The sequence below is a fragment of the Tursiops truncatus genome, chromosome 4 (genome assembly GCF_011762595.2).
Source record: "Tursiops truncatus isolate mTurTru1 chromosome 4, mTurTru1.mat.Y, whole genome shotgun sequence".
Classification (NCBI taxonomy): Eukaryota; Metazoa; Chordata; class Mammalia; order Artiodactyla; family Delphinidae; genus Tursiops; species Tursiops truncatus.
The window spans coordinates 72,915,144-72,929,375 of NC_047037.1; the positions used below are offsets into that span (position 1 = coordinate 72,915,144).

Consider the following 14,232-nt stretch of genomic DNA (forward strand, 5'->3'; position numbering starts at 1 on the left):
AATTAGGATTACCCACTATCCCAATTTTCTCGGGAGTACCCTTGGTTTAGCCCTGAAAGTCCCATATCTCGGGAAATCCCTCAGTCCTAGGCAAACCAGGATGGCTGGTCACTCTAAAAAATAAAGCACCCCAATTGTTGATAGCAGTTACCTGTGATAGTGGAATTTAGTGGTGGTAGTTTGTAAAATAGGGAATTTTTACCTTTTTCTTCATACATTTCTATATGTTTGGATATATAGCTTTTTCCAATGAGCTTTAATTACTTTTTTAAACAAAAGACATGTTAAAGTGAACCTTATGTATTAGGAACAGAATGGCTTCCCTGGGGAAGTAGGGAGAGGGATATAAAATCCCATGCTGAGATGGGTCTGGATTAGTTCAGCTCCTTTCAGCATCTGATAATACTGAAGGTACTTAAAGTATCTAATTGTCTTTTGGGGAGAGAATCCAACATAGGAGTTATCACACAGATGAGAATCCCATAGCCCAGAGATGCATCTCACTTTCTTTTCACTGCTATTATATTTCTTTAAGGCACTTGAACATTTGGTTCACTTTAGGTGTGAATGACTAGCTGAAAGAATAAATGTTCCTCGTGTCAGTGAATCTGAAGCTACTCATGTATGTATTCTCATACATGGGGAAAATTTTGGTTGCTTATGAGGAGAATGTTGATGTTAGAAGAGCAATATCTTAAGTTGTTCTTTTTGAATCTTTTTAGTAGTAGTGAAACTTTCCTTCAAAACTGCTATATTGCGTTAATTCATTCCATAAATATTTGAGTGCTTAATATGTTGCCAGCAGACTAGGTGAACAAAATAGACACGTGTACCTGTCTCATGGAACTTACAAATTACAGAGGGAGTCAGATGTTAGTTAAATACTGATACAAATAGACATGTGATTTCAAATATGATAAATACTTTGTAGAAAAAGACAGGGTGTTGCAACATAAAAGAGAACAAAAGGGGGAAACATAATTTAGATCAACTGGGCAAAAAAGGCCTCTTTGAAAAAGTGAAACTTTAGATATAACCTGAAAATCGATAGGCTTCAGCCAAATAAAGAGCTGGAGAAAGAGCTTATGTTAGGAAAATGCTGTGTCTACCTGTTGCTCTTAGAAGCCACTCCAGTGGAAACTGTGCTTGAGGATGAGAGCTTTAGGGGATGCGTTGGAGGGAGAAGTAGACAGGGCTGTTTCATTCTAAATGCAGTAGGGGGCTTCCCTGGTGGCTCAGTGGTTGTGAGTCCGCCTGCCGATGCAGGGGACGCGGGTTCGTGCCCCGGTCCGGGAAGATCCCACATGCCGCGGAGCGGCTGGGCCCATGAGCCATGGCCACTGAGCCTGCGCGTCCGGAGCCTGTGCTCCGCGGCGGGAGAGGCCACAGTGGTGAGAGGCCCACGTACCGTGGAAAAAATAAAAAAAATAATAAATGCAGTAGGAAGTTCCTGACAGGGTTTAAGCCTGATAGTGACGTTTATTTTATATCTTAGAGGTCACCGTGGCAATATTTTGGTGAGTGAATTATACTCATACTTTTCTAAGTGCAAGTCTGTTGTTTTCAAGTATGAAGAAAGTGCACTGTATGTTTTTTTAACTAAATAAGGCAAATGTTACTCTGTAAATAGGCCATCACCATTTGGGGAGGTTTGTGGTATTTCTATGGTAAAATGTTGAGGTAGTGTTGGGAGAAATACCTTGGGGTTCCTTACTGTTTGTCACAGCTTTTGAAAGGCAGGTGGGTGCGTGGTGAAACTGATTGAATTACTGTGGGTCCTCGTGAGCTCTTGGACTCTCAAGTTCTAGGCTCAGAAAGAGATATAGAATTCTGTAGATTCTAGAAGGTATAGAATACTGTATGAAAGAAGATAATAGGAAGATAAAAAACTTTATGTTGGGCTTCCCTGGTGGCAGTGGTTAAGAATCCACCTGCCAATGCAGGGGACATGGGTTCGAGCCCTGGTCCGGGAAGATCCCACATGCCGCAGAGCGACTAAACCCATGCGCCACAACTACTGAGCCTGCGCTCTAGAGCCCACGAGCCACAACTACTGAAGCCCGCGTGCCTAGAGCCCGTGCTCTGCAACAAGAGAAGCCACCGCAGTGAGAAGCCTGCGCACCGCAGCGAAGAGTAACCCCCGCTCACGACACTAGAAGAAAGCCCATGTGCAGCAACAAAGACCCAACACAGCCAAAAATAAATAAATTTTTTAAAAAATTATGTTAATGAAGGCATTATTGGGACAGGAGAAAGGGAATAGTGAAATGGAAATCAGAAGGTTCAGCAACTTGCAGCAACCTGAATGATTTGCTTATTGTCCTCTTTTGTACCTACTTTTCCTCTCTACCTACTTGTCTGTCCCTGTGCCTATATATATAGTGAAATGCTGAAGTCAGAAATGAATTTTGCAAGAAAAATAGTGTTATAATTAAAATTTTTTAGTTCATTCCCTTTTTTGGTACATATTGACATACTTTACAAATTCACACTGAAGTATAATTAACTGACTCTATCCTCTTGAGGGAACAGCTGCTGATTAGCAATGTCATAGGAGAACACAGGTATATGTCTGGAAAGTAAAAGACAGTGAAAGTTAGATGTTATGTTGTAAAATGACATTTGATATTTCACAAAGATTTTTCTGACCTTGATCAGTTTTTGATAGAAAAATATAGGTTAATAAGTATAATACATATTGTCCTGGAATATAATTAAAAATTTAATGTCTGTTTTAACAGGCCAATTGCAGGATATGCTAACCTGTGTCCAAATATGATCTCTACCCAGCCTCAGGAGTTTGTTGGGATGCTGTCTACAGTGAAACATGAGATTATTCATGCCCTGGTAAATTTTGCTGTTAACTATTGTTCTCTCCTTCATGCCTTGATTTTCTGATTATACTCTCATTTTGATGTATATGTTAAAATTTAAGATTTTGTGGCTTCTTAGATCGTGTTCAGTAAAACCTAGTTGAATAGACCTCTGCCAGTAGACAATTTTTAATGATTAGGATAGCAGCTCGGTTGACTTATACTACCTAAAATAATGAAACAAGTAAATCCATTGGGCAAATAGGAGTTTTGAAAAAATGATTAAGCTTCTTAAGAAGAAACTTAGTAATTAAAAAAAATTCACTTTCATCTAAAATGATAGCTGATATGTTAATTATAGATCTTTCTTATCTCTTACAGAGATCTCATTTCTAAAAGTGTTCTTGGTCTATTTAGACTTTCTGAATTTTATATATATTAACTGATTCAGAACTTTGCTTTTCCCCAATTGGTCCAAAGTAGTAAACTTTTACAGTATGTCTGGGGAATTAAATAAAGTTGCCTAAAACCTAGGAAATGTCCTCCTGATGTCATTCATGTGTTTAGAAAATAGATGGGAGTAAAATGCAGTGATTAAGAGAGAGAATGGGACTTCCCTGGTGGTGCAGTGGTTAAGAATCTGCCTGCCAGTGCAGGGGGCACAGGTTCAATCCCTGGTCTGGGAAGATCCCACATGCCACGGAGCAACTAAGCCTGTGCACCACAACTACTGAGCCTGTGCCCTAGAGCCCGCGAGCCACAACTACTGAAACCCACGTGCCTAGAGCAGGTGCTCCACAACAAGATAAGCCACCGCAATGAGAAGCCTGCACACCCCAACGAAGAGTAGCCCCCGCTCACCGCAACTAGAGAAAGCCCTCATGCAGCAACGAAGACCCAACGCAGCCAAAAATAAATAAATAAATTTATAAAAAACAAAAATTTTTTTAAAATGGTAGCACCCACTATAGAGTACATTATTTAAAAAAAGAGAGAGGGAGAGAATGGATCACGCAGATCTAGGTGTGAATCTCCTTAGCTTTACTGCTAAAAATCTTTGGGATCTATTACAAATTATTTAGCCTTTGTAAGCCTCTGTTTCATCTATAAAATGAATATAGTAGTACATACTACAATGGATTTTTTTCTTGAAGATTAAATAAGACGAAACATAAATGGCTTAGCACCATGCTCTACATAGTAAGGTATAATAAAATTAGTGACTATCATTTATTAGTCTTATTTCATGAGCTATTATGTATGACCTCAGTCTTTAAATCAGCAAATACCTTGGATAATTCAGTGAAACTCTAGTGTATCCAGATAGCACTTCTGGTCTTCAAGTAAGGAGATTCTAAAATGAATCATCTCTTTTCCTTTTATTAAAAAAGTAAGTTAAACCTGCTATTGTGATGAAAGATAAGCATCATTCTAAGTAACATTTTAAGCTTTAAGCTCCAAAAACAATAGATACTTGATGTTGAGAGAACCAGAAAAAAACAGCAGGTTTTAAGTCTAGTATATAAGTGAACATGAATGCAGAGGTCCCAGATATGAGGTAAATTAGGTTATGAACAGGCAGGTCACAAAAGAAAAGGTCCAATTGGCCAAGAAGTATATGAGAACATACTCAGATTTACTTTAGCAATCAGGGAATCTCAAATTAAAGTCAGACACCATTGAATATAAAAACATGTGTGAGAGTTACTATGTACATTGACTTTAAGGTAGTGATTACCCCTGGGAAAAGTGGGAAGAGAAAGGGTGAAGGTAATGGGCCTTCAACAGTATTTATTTGCAGTGTTTTATTTCTTAAAAAAAAGTCTGAAGAAGACCTGGCAAAACGAATATCTTAAATCCTCTTAAGGAGTATACCTAAGTTTCTATTAGATTTTTAAACTTTTTTGTGTATTTGAATTATTTAAAAAATTGTAAAAACCTAGGAAATTTAAAATATTAGTTTGTCTCAAAAACCATCCTGGAGGATGCTAAGAATTAAATGTTTAACAAATACACTTATTCCCTATAAAGTTATATATTGCTCTAGCTATCAAATACAGTCATTCCTGGTTCTTTCAATACCAGATAAGCCTTCTGAAATGTGAGTGCTTAGAAAAATTTTCAAATTGATATTGTGGAAAAAAATGTGTATTTAGAATATTATGAAAGATGAGGCACAGCATACTATTTTAAGCTTTATATAACTTCAGTGAATTGTATATTAAAAACTGTTTAGATTTTCTTACCTGACTCCATTAAATGTTCTTTGCATCTTCAGAGATTAAAAAAGAAGAAATGTAGGAATAAAAGAATACTCTGGATTCCATTAATCATTTTGGCAAGCCTTGAATGACACAGGCCACAGTTATGTAAGCAAAGACATTTGCCAAAGAAATAGATTAATTAAGTGATCATTTGTGATTGTTAGTTATTTGGATATAAACTATAACATAGTCGCAGTGTATAAAACATGCTTAAGGGCTTCCCTGGTGGCACAGTGGTTGAGAGTCTGCCTGCCGATGCAGGGGACACGGGTTCGTGCCCCATCCGGGAAGATCCCACATGCCGCGGAGCTGCTGGGCCCCTGAGCCATGGCCGCTGAGCCTGCGCATCCGGAGCCTGTGCTCAGCAGCGGGAGAGGCCACGACAGTGAGAGGCCCGTGTACCGCAAAAAAAAAAAAGAAAGAAAAAAAAAAACCATACTTAAATTAGTAGTTACAAAAGCACTTTGTTTTAGTTATTAGGTTAGGAAAGAAAGTAAGAAAAGAAATCTCACTAATGAAATAGGAGATATCAAATGTCAGTAATTTTTTTTTTTGCCCATTTTCTCATCTTATTTGGGAGAGGGGATAGAGAATGGGAATTTGAATACCTTTATGTGAAGTAGCTACTATCTTATTAAAATTGAAGACTTCTTTAAAATACTGTCTAAAAATGTGATTATAAACACAAAAATTCACATTGTAAAATACTTTTAGAAATACAGATGATTTTACACATTACTCTACCACCAAAAGAACCACAGCTAACATTTCGATATATGTTTCCAATCTTTTTTCCGAAGTATACACCCCCGCACATAAACACACATTTATAGTCTTTTTTATTTTAGATATAGATATATATTAAATATGGACTTTGGTATCAAAGACTTTGAATTTTTATGAGTGATCTTACTAGCACACCCCCCTGCTCTAAACTGTATTGTTAATTGTTGTTAATAGTAACATTTCCCTGGTTGCAATTTTAGAGTTTGTTAGTAAGTTCATGTGAAGAGGACCAACTATTATAAACACGTCTTTAAACAAATAAATGCATTGTCTATACCAACCAAAGAATGTCTTTGTTACTATTACTTTTGGTTTCCTCACTTAGAATTATCTCAAGTAATTGAAATTTAAAATTCATAATATGAAACACTTAATTTCAGTCCAATTCCAGTATATGGCAAGTTCCTGTAGAAATATTGGCCTGACACTTTTATGTGGTTGTATCAGTGTTCTCTTTTGATAGTGGCATGTTGTGATATCTATAGTCAGATTTGATATTTTTCACTGTAAGACATTTTGAACTTTTTCTTACAGGGTTTCTCTGCTGGGCTATTTGCATTCTACCATGATAAAGATGGAAATCCTCTAACTTCAAGATTTGCAGATGGTCTCCCACCTTTTAACTATAGGTATTTGGTTTTTTTTGTTCTTGTTCTTCTCTTTTAGGAGAGTGCTAAGACTAGCAGCTGAGAATCATAGCATGTTAAGTTCCATAAATAATAGTGGCTTTATGGCTAGCCTAAGAAGATTGTATGTCCTATCTTATTAAAACAAGATAGGATATAAGGGTGGGATGAATTGGGAGATTAGGATTGACATGTATACACTACCATGTGTAAAATAGCTAGCTAGTGGGAACCTGCTGTATAGCACAGGGAGGTCAGCTTAGTGCTCTGTGATGACCTAGATGGATGGGATGGGGGTGCAGGGTGGGAGGGAGGTCCAAAAGGGATGGGATATATGTATACACATAGCTGATTCACTTCATTGTACAGCAGAAACTAATACAACATTATAAAACAATTATACTCCAATAAAAAAAAAGAGTTCATTTAGCTTCACCTTTTCATTTTACAGATGAAACAATTGAGATGGAGAAAACTTAAGTGATTTATCCAAAGAGCCAGGACTCTTTGCCAGGCAGAGCTCTTTTCCACCACTCTGTAGCTTGTATTACTTTATAGGAGAGTCAGGCCATGGGAAAATATGGGTTGGTTATAGTTTGGTTTTTTAATAATTATTGCCTGTACATGGCAATATTTACATGTTAACTGGTATTTTATTTAGCTCATCATATTAACAGTGACCTAGAGGTTCAGGGCCTAAAAGAAATAATACCAAGAATTACTAAAAAAAAATTATCAAGAATTTTATATAGAATATCAGTCATAGAACTATAACCATTTGCATGCATTTATATAAAAAATGAATCTCTAAATTAAGAGCACATGTCCACAAAAAGACATGAAAATGAATGTTCATGGCAGTTTTGTTATTAATAAACAAAAAATGGAAACCACCCAAAGGTCCATCAATAGAAGAATGGATAAATAAATCGTGATATATTCCTATAACCAAAAACTACAAGGCACTAAAAAGAACACATTATTGCTGCATGCAGTAAAGTGTATGAATATCACAGTTACAAGTTTCAATAAAAGAAGTCGTAGTCCAGGGACTTCCCTGGTGGCGCGGTGGTTAAGAATCCACCTGCATGGGCTTCCCTGGTGGCGCAGTGGTTGAGAGTCCGCCTGCCGATGCAGGGGACACGGGTTCATGCCCCAGTACGGGAAGATCCCACATGCCGCGGAGCGGCTAGACCCGTGAGCCATGGCCGCTGAGCCTGCGCGTCCGGAGCCTGTGCTCCGCAGTGGGAGAGGCCACAACAGTGAAAGGCCTGCGTACCGCAAAAAAAAAAAAAAAAAAAGAATCCACCTGCTAATGCAGGGGACACAGGTTCGATCCCTGGTCTGGGAAGATCCCTCATGCTGCAGAGCAACTAAGCCAGTGTGCCACAACTACTGAGCCTGTGCTCTAAAGCCCGTGAGCCACAACTACTGAGTCCGTGTGCCACAACTACTGAAGCCCACGCACCTAGAGCCCATGCTCCACAACAAGAGAAGCCACCACAGTGAGAAGCCTGCGCACCGCAATGACGAGTAGCCCCCACTCGTAGCAACTGGAGAAAGCCCGTGCACAGCAACAAAGACCCAACGCAGCCCAAAAAAAAAAAAAAGTCATAGTTCAGTTGTATGGAGTTTAAAAACAGTCAACGGTAAAAGACAGATTAGTAGTTTTACTTGAAGCCGCAGGCTATTAAATGCCATACAAGTTGAACAGATTGAGAGGGGGCATAAAGAAACCATCTCGGGGTGCTGACACTCTTTCATCTCTTTATCAGAGTAGTGGTATATGGATGTAGAATACAAAATTAATTCTCACACAAAGATCTCCATTTAGGTAGCTAGAAGTAAATATTAAAACAGATAGTACTTTATTCATCATAGTATTTTTTTAGAGTACATGTGAAGAAACAACTCTAATGTAGAAATACATGTTTTACTTCCTAGATTGTGTTCGTTTGGTGGTATGGGAGAAGTCTGGTCTTTCCTAAGAATTGTGGTCTTTATGGGAAACACATAAATAGTGAGATAGGCAACATCTACACAGTGATGTAGGTAAGGAGGAGAGAGATTACTACACACAAGAACCATTGTTAAGCTGATAATTTGCAGTGCTTTCTTACATTCGGGATATTCCTCAAAAGCAGGAAATCTTACAGTATAAATGGACATAATATAATAATATGAAATTCAGGTGTTAGACATAGAAAGAGTCGGATTTGGCCCTAACCTATTTATTTGGAGAAACCATTAATCTTGAAATGTGAATGATGAAGAGGATATTGGAGTTATTAATGAGGTAAAAACTGATTATTTTCTTGTTGGCTTTGTTCACTATTTATGTTTAAACATTGCCTTGCCACAGAAAAAGGAAAGGAATTAATAATCTTTCTAAGGCATGGGCATAAAAGGCATTTAATCCTTTTACGTTCAACCTATTTGTATCCTTGACTCTAAACCATGTCTCTTGTAGACATAGTTGGATCATGTTTTTTTTTTAATGCATTCTGCCAGTCAACCCCCTTCTGTTCCCTCTGGCTGCCAGATTGCTGATTTTCACCATGATTGTGGGCTGTTGGTTTTCAAAGCTGCCACAAAGCTGGAGAGAGGGCATGGGAAAACGCCACAAAGCTTGCTATTCTTACTGAGATTCATCCATTTTTCTTAAAGAAGTGCTTCCTGGATTACTACAAGCCTTTGGTTAATTTCCAGAGTTCTGAAAAAGTTCATTTGGCCAATTTTGATACTTTCCCCATTGCTTTCACAAAGTTCAGGGGTCCTTACTCTGCCGTTTTTACTGACATTTGTCTGGAATTTATTTCTGTATATGGAGTAAAATAGGGATTTAACTTTGTTTTTCCTGGTAGGATAAGCAGTTTTACAGCACAGTTATTAAGTAAATTATGCTTTCCCACTAAATTAAAATGTCACCTTTTGTTAAGTTTTGTTATGTGCAGTACTAGGATATGTCTCTAGACATGCTTTTGTTTTATCCAGTAAATTTGTTAAGAGGAAGTAATTCATTGTCATCTTAGCCAAAAATTAGCTATTTGAATTTGAGCAAGTTACTTCATCTCTCTAAGCTTCTGTCTCTTTACCTGCAAAATAGTGATGATAATCTCATAAAGTTATTGAAAAGATTAAATTAGAAAATGCTATCAAGTCTTTGCTTGCACTTGGTGTATAGTAAGCTCAAATATTTTAATTTCATATTGATAGTCATAAACACTTTTACACTTAAAGTGGTGGTGAATTTGCAAAAAGGACTGTCTTTTTATTCTTTAATTGCAGTCTTGGATTATATCAATGGAGTGATAAAGTAGTTCGAAAAGTGGAGAGATTGTGGGATATTCGAGATAATAAGAGAGTTCCTCACACTGTGTATCTTCTAGTAACACCTCGTGTTGTTGTGAGTATCACTGAACTTCATGTCTCATGAGCCATCTGCTCTTTTCGTTCATTATAGTCCCTTCTTTACTAATCATTATTGTTTAAGATCTAATGATTAAATTTCAAAGCCTGTAGTAGGAAACATAATATAAAGGCAGTACAGTAAAGCTACAGGCCAAGCACAATCTGAGGAAACAGAAATTTGGCAATGACTCTTATGGCTGCATTCTACCCACTGCTTTAAGTTGTGATACCAGTGGTCTGTTGTGATACCTCTTAGGATCCCTGGTACTATATGCATAATTGCTGGTCGTTTCATTTGGAGTCTGTTTTAGTCAGGGTTCTCCAGAAAAACAGAACCAACAGGATGTGTTGAGAGAGAAAAAGATAAAGAGATTTATTTTAAGTAATTGGCTGGTCCAAAATCTGATGAGGTGGGCTGGCAACCTGAAGACTCAGGGAACAGTTGTAGTTTGAGTCCAGAAGAAGTCGGCTGGCAAAATTCCTTCTTGCTCAGGGGTAAAGTCAGCCTTTGTTCTATGAAGGCCTTCAACTGAGTGGCCCATTTATGTTACAGAGTGATCGGCTTTACTTAAAGCCCACTAATTTAAATGTTAATCTCATCCAAAAACACCTTCACAGAAACACTCAGAATAATGTTTGATCAGCTATCTGTGGCCCAGCCAAGTTGACACATAAAATTAATCATCACACCCTCTTGTTTAATGACAGAAACCTATTCTCCCTTCTCCCCCTTCCTTGACTACACACAGCTCCTTCTGACCTCTGAACTTTTGCACTGCTCTTGGGATATTTCCCATCCCTGGAAATCTCTAACTGAAGGACAGACGAAACCAAATGAACAAAATTGTTTTCTAATGAACAACTTATTTTTCTTACAAAAACTATATCCATAATAAGAGCAGTTTATACCTGCATTAAACTCATTGTTGACACAACAGTTACAAATGGCAATCATACCAGTCTATAACTTTTTTGAAATATATGACTTAAAGCCAAAATCTTCAAATAGAGGAAAAAGTATTAAGAGAAATAGTAGTTCAATAGCAAAGAAAAGTGTGACAGTATCAAAATATTTAATTATATTAAAAACTATATTTTTAGGGCTTCCCTGTTGGCGCAGTGGTTGAGAGTCCGCCTGCCGATGCAGGGGACACGGGTTCGTGCCCCGGTCTGGGAAGATCCCACATGCCGTGGAGCGGCTGGGCCCGTGAGCCCTGGCCGCTGAGCCTGCGTGTCCGGAGGCTATGCTCTGCAACAGGAGAGGCCACAACAGTGAGAGGCCCGCGTACCGCAAAAAACAAAAACAAACAAAAAAAAACTATATTTTTAGAAGACATTCTCTCTTCTCACCAAAGTAATTCTTTAATGACTACTTTATTATATCCAGTGTGGTAAGGAGTTTGCCGTTATGTTGTACTTTTGTAGGGTTTATTTACTTATTTTTTTCTGATTATTAGGATGAAGCACGAAAACATTTTAACTGTCCAATTCTGGAGGGAATGGAACTTGAAAATCAAGGTGGTATGGGCACTGAGCTCAACCATTGGGAAAAGCGATTATTAGAGGTCAGTTTATTTTAGAATTTTACTAGACATATTTTTTCTTTAATAAAAGAATTCGTACTCAACTTATTCAAATATATAATAGGTTATAAAGTAAAAAAATTTAAAAAGTCCCTTTCCCCTTTAGCTTTCCAGATCTACTTTCCAGATGTAATCACTATTTAAGTTTTTTAAATATCCTTCCAGAAATGTTAGATAGATAGACAGAAACACTGACACACAGTTTTTTTTTAATAGGTTCATACATTTATGCAACTTTTTTCATTTAACAATATATCTTAGACATCTTTCCAAGGCAGTATAAGTGCTTCTGCTATCATACAATGTATGCTTTCCTAAGGAACCTCTTTCTTCAAAATCGAACACTAAAAGTAACAAGGATTGTAGGAAACACAAATACCAGGTTATTAACAAAAGCAATAAGTCGTAATAAAAGTACTAGCTCAGTCTGAAAAGACATCATATTTCCAATAAATAAACTCCTGTATTTACTCTAGTATTTCTTTACCTTAAACAATAGCAAAAGGCAATGGTAGATAGATGGGAGACTATAAATCTGAATAATGAGGACAAGAGTAAAATGTACAAAGGTAAGAGAACAATGCAACAAACACTTCGAAGACAAAGCCTCTGGCCATACTGAGCCAGTTGGAAGAACATGGAGTGAATGAGCATCATACACAGCACAGCACTCCTCTGTTGCTGTGTTCTGCTCTCTTAGTGTATTTTGGTTTTTTGTTTGTTTTTTATTTTATATTGGAACATAGTTGATTAACAATGTTGTATTAGTTTCAGGTGTACAGCAAAGTGATTAATTTAGCTGCTATTGCTCCATTGCACAAAACATTAAAATCCAGAGAGGAATCATTATGAACCAACATGATTCCATCTTATACTGATGTCATTCCCTTATTTACTAGTCTCACATGAGCTCATTTACATTACAAAAATACATGCATTAGTAGAATAGACTGTATACATGGATCTACTTATTTTTAAACAGCTACATAATATTATATGAATGTAAAAACAGTCCTTTTTAATGAATAATTATGTTTTAAATTTTTTGTCTTAAAAATGTTGTAATGAGCAATTTATTTATATCTTCAGCGCCTTACAGGAGTGGCATTCCAGTAGGTGTTCTTTGGTTCAACTAAACAGTCAGTCAAACCTATAAGACCTAAACAGGTCACATTCAAAAACCATTAGAAGGATACAAGAAAGAAAGTACAGCATGCCAGCATGTCAGAGTCAGGCATTTCTCTAGTGCTCTACACAGTAGTCTAACAGCTGTCATCCATGCCTCTCTCCCTCTCCCTCCAACTCAAATACCATAAGCATAAGACCATAATAGAGGGGTGCAAGAACCAGCCTGGTTTAGAAGTACCATGTCCCAAATAAGAACCAACATCTTTTTTTAACAGTTTCATAGACATAACTTCCAGATGCCTGTAAGGGACATACCCATAAGAATCACTGCACACAGAGAAGTCCAAAACTGTGGTTTACCAACAGGTATTCATGTTCATTTATAGTAATCCCAAGTCTAGAGGCATAACAGGTGGTGTTTTTTCCTTAAGTCCCGTTGCCTAGTAACACAGTTGACATTCCACCCTTATTAGGTTTCCAGGGGAGCAGAACTAGAAAGTTAATGCAAGATCAGATTTGTTTATATAGAAAAAGGAAGGATAAATCCCTGGAAATGGAATTTCTGGGTCAAAGGGTGTATATGTGTGTGTGTGTATGTGTGTGTGCGTATTTTTTTTTTAGACGTCTGTTTAAATAATTAAATGGTTGCAGGTTACATACACCATGATCCAAGTTAGCAAAATTATGAAAAGAGTGAAATTAATGCTTGTGCTGACTGTTCTTATCTAGGTGACCACAAAGTAACAGTGATAAAAACTTACGGAAGACACGTACACTTATTTCTCACATGGGAATAAGTTTATTTTCCTTAAGCAGTTTTCTCAAGTGATTCCCTTTAGAAAGCTGTAGATTGTCCAGAAATGAAAATTTACTTAGTTTTCAATAGAAAACTTGAGAGTAGTCATTTTATTAGTTTCATTAACCGCTGCCTTTCCTCTGAAATCAACTTTGTGTCCTTGAACTATTTTTTTTAAAAGATGATATTAAAGTACTTGAGATGGCCATCCAGTGTTCAACATAAAGATTAGCAGAATACGGGAATTCCCTGGAGTCCAGTGGTTAGGACTCCGTGCTTTCGCTGCTGATCAAATCATGGGTTTGATCCCTGGTCTGGGAACTTAGATCCTGCAAGCCGTACAGGCGCCCCCCTGCCCAAAAAAAGGAATAATCAGAGCTTCCCAAAGATAGAATATGCTTCCTTGAGAGACAGTGAAGTCCTTACCATTAGGTGACCTCCTGGTAGGAATTTTATTATAGAAATTAAGACACTGGAAAAAAAAAAAAAAAAGACATTGGGTAGTTAGTAGACCTTGATATTTTGGTTCCCTCAGGCAACTCCTTTGATCCTATGATTCTGTGATACTTGTTTTGCATATTAATATGTGATCGCAAAGTATAGAAAGTTGGTTATAAAAGCATTTTCTTTGTAATTCAGGCAAGTATTCCATTCCCCACTCCATTATCTGGGCATCTGTCTCAACCACCCACTTTACTTTGCCTGAATAGTGTAATGTTTTTACAGTATTTCTGTTTCCATATATTTATCTTCATTTTTATCACAGAGTTCTAAATGCTAGTTATCTATCATTACAGGGAAATTGTATACACTATAGACATTTGA

General features: G+C 37.3%; 1 protein-coding gene across 4 annotated transcripts in view; it reads left to right on the plus strand.

The window, feature by feature from the left end:
* LMLN (leishmanolysin like peptidase) overlaps window positions 1-14,232 on the plus strand; it is a 79,102-nt gene that overhangs the window by 27,044 nt on the left and 37,826 nt on the right. For 3 of the 4 annotated variants that reach the window (XM_019923205.3, XM_019923207.3, XM_019923206.3), the window contains exons 7-10: window positions 2,742-2,847; window positions 6,398-6,492; window positions 9,778-9,895; window positions 11,358-11,465. In XM_019923205.3, coding sequence (XP_019778764.3) covers window positions 2,742-2,847; window positions 6,398-6,492; window positions 9,778-9,895; window positions 11,358-11,465 — 427 coding nt within the window. The remainder of the gene's footprint in view (window positions 1-2,741; window positions 2,848-6,397; window positions 6,493-9,777; window positions 9,896-11,357; window positions 11,466-14,232) is intronic. The other variant, XM_033855718.2, reaches the window with a different exon arrangement.